The 4,132-nt window shown below is 32.4% G+C and overlaps 4 protein-coding genes across 4 annotated transcripts in view; 3 read left to right on the top strand and 1 right to left on the bottom strand.

Annotated features, from left to right (window-relative positions):
• Positions 1-130: 130 nt before the first annotated feature.
• On the top strand, positions 131-891 carry NAEGRDRAFT_82345 (uncharacterized protein). The gene has a single exon (XM_002668482.1). The coding sequence runs from the start codon at positions 302-304 to the stop codon at positions 752-754; it is 453 nt and encodes a 150-aa protein (XP_002668528.1). The 5' UTR covers positions 131-301; the 3' UTR covers positions 755-891.
• Positions 892-1,008: 117 nt separating this feature from the next.
• On the top strand, positions 1,009-2,034 carry NAEGRDRAFT_76560 (uncharacterized protein; the record flags this gene model as incomplete). The annotated part of the gene is made up of 1 exon (XM_002668481.1): positions 1,009-2,034. The coding sequence occupies one exon, from the start codon at positions 1,009-1,011 to the stop codon at positions 2,032-2,034; it is 1,026 nt and encodes a 341-aa protein (XP_002668527.1).
• Positions 2,035-2,331: 297 nt separating this feature from the next.
• On the top strand, positions 2,332-2,811 carry NAEGRDRAFT_54747 (uncharacterized protein; the record flags this gene model as incomplete). Its single annotated transcript, XM_002668480.1, has 1 exon — positions 2,332-2,811. The coding sequence occupies one exon, from the start codon at positions 2,332-2,334 to the stop codon at positions 2,809-2,811; it is 480 nt and encodes a 159-aa protein (XP_002668526.1).
• Positions 2,812-3,085: 274 nt separating this feature from the next.
• NAEGRDRAFT_76558 (uncharacterized protein) overlaps positions 3,086-4,132 on the bottom strand; it is a gene marked incomplete at both ends in the record, with an annotated part of 5,168 nt that continues 4,121 nt past the window's right edge. Inside the window, one exon of the mRNA XM_002668479.1 lies at positions 3,086-3,599. Within this exon, the coding sequence (XP_002668525.1) occupies positions 3,086-3,599 (514 nt within the window). The remainder of the gene's footprint in view (positions 3,600-4,132) is intronic.

Raw genomic sequence — 4,132 nt, 5'->3', positions numbered from 1 at the left:
ATTCTATCTTGAGAGTGCACAATTCAGATCTTGTAGAAACTTTTCTGCAGCAAATCTTACCTCATGCAATTTAAAATATACATGTTTCGAAAATTGCGATTTTCAAAATATAGATTTCACTAATTCCAATCCCGAAAATGCAACGTTCAGAAACTGTACCCCAATTTTAAAATTTGAAAAGAAATCATTCGATCAAGAATCTTTGAAAGGAAAAGTATTTGTAAATACCTTATTCAAAGACTGTGAATTTTGGAAGCAATCAGGTGCTAAATTTGAAAATTGTGAATTTGAATCCTGTAATATGTTTGGATATTGTTTCAGTGATGATTGGGAGAACAGTTTCAACCAATGTGACTTGTCAGGTGCCATTTTCCCAAGTTTGAACTATTTCAAAGGCAACAAGTTTTCAAAAACAAAACCTCTTGAAATCAAAATATCAATTAACAATATGAAATGTGCCTTATTAGACTCAAATCAACTATATCATTTTGAATTGCAAACACGTTTCAGATATCAAAATCAATTGATTCTTACCATCAACCCAAAAACATCTATTGAGGAATTTAAGAAGGAAGTGAATGAGCAATCAACACGTTATGGCTTTCTTGCCATTATTTGGAGTGAATCTGAGAAACAATCTGTTTATTTTGAAAACCCAATTGGAAAAGACTCTGAGCGAGCTGAAATAATTAACAATCACTTGAAAAACAAAAAGCAACTCCAAAAACTGATTCAAACTACTTTATTTATGTAAAATCATTTGCAGAAATTTCCAAGAAAGGAACCTGTACTTTGCAAGGTGGTCGTCCTTTTGATTTCACCAAGATTGAAATATTTGCCTTCTCAAGTAGGTGGTAATTGATAGTCCACAAAATAAAATCGTCGTTTCATATTTCGTGTTGGTTCTATATCGCGAACACAATGTAAAATGGCACCCAAAAGGGAATCCACTACACAATTTTAGAAATACGGTACTTTCACCTTTCTAACAACAAAAAAAAACACCATATGTCTGCCAAAGTGATCTTTCCTACGGCAATATTTGATGCGTTGTTGGTCTCTAACTATTCGAATCCCAGTACAAATGATTCAACGATCTGTCATCCACTCCTCCTTTCACAAGGAAACAAGAGTGAGAAGGGATTGTGTGATGACACCACTTCGGCCATTGTTATTTCAGCTATTGTGTTGTTCCTTCACACAAGCTTGTTATTAGTTTCGGTTGGAGGTTTAGTTTATAAATTGAGAAAGTTGCATATTCTCCAAAAGGAACACAAACAAGTGGTGAATTATTTGCAGGTTGCCAGGAATCCAGCATTGATGGTCATGGGAGCAATTATTGGATGGACCTATACTTTCGTATTAATGACTAGAGTGTTAATTGGACGAAAGATTTATCCATGTTTCATATTTTCACTAATCTATTATTTGGCTGTGCCTGCACTTTCGAATACTGTCATATTGAGATGTATTAGATTGTTGATATTGACAAAATTATATGAATTGAAAGTGAGGATTGGTAATAGACAATATGAACTGCGTCATTCGATATCATCAGATAATCCTAAACAAATTACTGAAACAACCGAAACTGAACTAAATCCAACTAGCTCATCAACAGCTAAATCTAATACTGGAGAAAACACATCATCATCAAGTGGACTCTCTGACAATATTGAAAAACAAAAGAGTTTGTCCTCATTTTCATTATCAACCACACAAGACAGCTCTACAGGAATTTTACAAGATGAACAATTGGATATGGAAATTCTTTTCAGAAACAAAACCAAATGGGAAATATTTGAAAAGAGATTATTTACACTCTTTAGATTCATTGTAGGAACTAAATTCATCTTTGTGGTCTATGGATTAATTGTGGCGTTGCACATTATGATTTATTACATTATTGCAATTGTGGACTATTTCAGATCAATATGTATTTATTTCATATGCAGCTTTTTATATTTTCATTTCCTTAATTGTTTCCATTGTTGCATTGTTTACAAAGAGAGATGTTTGGAATGTCAAGATTGAAGTTGTTGTGATTAGTGTATTTTGGGTGCTGGTTATTATATTGTATGGAGTTGCTTCACAATTCTCAATCATTAATTCATAGTATGTTTTTTGAATATTTGTAATTTTTTACAATTATTGTAAAGTGTTGATTATTATTTCCCATGGACAATTACAATTTTAATTGGATGCATGTGAGATACATTCGTGTCATTTACATATCCTGTTTTCATTCTGCAAAGATTCAAATCAGAACTGACAAAAACAGACAATTCTGAAACAACTCAAAAATCAAATTCCATTCAACTATCTGAAACAATGAATTCCGAAAGTAATATTCGAAAGATTTTACTGAATGAAAAGTGGAATGATCTCTTTCTGAAATTCTCAGAAAAGTGTTTTGCATGTGAAGATGTCATGATGTGGAACGCCATTGAAAAATTCAAAGCAATCAAATCAGAAAAACAAAGAAGAGAATTATTTTACAATATTTGTAATACATATATTCGACTTGGAGCTCCTCTTGAATTGAATATTTCAAGAAAGGATTTTGGAATTCCAGAAATAATGAAAACATTTGAAGCTTTGAGAGAAAGTGCAATCAGAGGTTCCAGTGGCTCACCTTCAGGAACTGATTCACCAAAGAAACGAACAATATTTGCAATTACATCTGAAATGTTTGATAGAATTCAAACAGCTTGTGAACACAACATGTTGGATAATTATACTCGTTTCCAAGCATCGTATGAGAAACAGTTGGAGAAGGAATTGGGAGTTTTACCAATCATGAAGGTCTAGTCACTTCCTTAATATTATTGAAATAATTGAGAAACACTTAAAATTCGAAAGATGAAAGAAAATTGTGAGCGTCATTGGCCTCTTCACAACTGAAGTAACAAGAACAAATATGTTTGGGAAAGATAGTGGATTTGATCCATTAATGTTTTCCATTAACCGAAAAGTGCCTGTGGTTGTCAATCATTATCTGATACAAATGTATTTAATGAACTTATAATTTTTTGCACCAATGTGATTCTAAATGTTCTGACAATGTTTGAAAATGATGATCATGTTATTTTTCAAAATAAATCTTCATTTGGTCTTCAATTTCTTGTCTATTTCTAAAAAGTATACCATTCTCCTTAACATTCTTTACAGATTGTTCTTCCACACCTGATTCGTAAATGTAATGCCAAGTGAATTCTACGTCACCATATGTTACTGAGTTTTCAAGTTTTCCATCTTTGATCAACTTTGGATCATCCTTTCTGGCTTGTAACAATTCAACTTTGGTTTCTTCACTTCCAACAATTCCATGAAGTATCAATTCAAGTAATGAGAAATGATATTGTTCTGGAACGTTTTGTTTCCTTTTCATTGCCTTTCCTTCTCTATTTAAAACATAAAGACGTTCCAGTAAATTATCCACATCTGTTTTGCCATTACTATGACAATAATGAGATTCAACAGTAGAAATGGTGCTTTGTTTCAGAAAGATTTCTAATGATTTCTCTTTGTACATAATAATAGCATAATCAAAGCTTGGGAAAGTTTCAGATTCTGGAATAAATACACTACCAGGTAAGCTATTAAAAACTAGTGTAGCGACTATTTTATCAAATATATTCTTGTTGTCAAAACTGGTTTCCGGTTCCAAATATATAATTTTGTAATCATGTTAAAAACAACTACAGTAAACAAAATAATTTTATTTTCTCTTTTTCTTTCTTTTCTTGGCTTTCTCAGGAAAGTCTTCATCATGGGCCTTCAAGGCCGAACCAGCGTTTAGAAAATAAGATGGATTCATTTTCAAACTTTTGTGTGCAAATAATACAACACTAATTCTCATTGGGTCATGTACATGTTCCAACAAACCATTATCCACAGGCTTAACTACATGCCGAAAATGAGAGCCTCGCATTAAAAGAACATCTCCTCTCTCAGTATTAAATACGCTTCCCTTGTTTACAAATTCCAATGGAGCATTGTAATTTCCAAAATAAAAGATAATGCACAATCCCACATCCTGATTGTCCTTGTGTGGTTTTAAAATTCTATGCTTGTTTCCTGGGATCATGAAATTGGTAGCACTAATTGGAACAAATCGTGATTCAAGAAT

The sequence above is a fragment of the Naegleria gruberi genome (genome assembly GCF_000004985.1).
Source record: "Naegleria gruberi genomic scaffold NAEGRscaffold_195, whole genome shotgun sequence".
Lineage (NCBI taxonomy): Eukaryota > Heterolobosea > Eutetramitea > Acrasida > Naegleriidae > Naegleria > Naegleria gruberi.
Note: the sequence above shows the minus strand (reverse complement) of the source record. Positions and strands in the feature narration are given on the sequence as shown.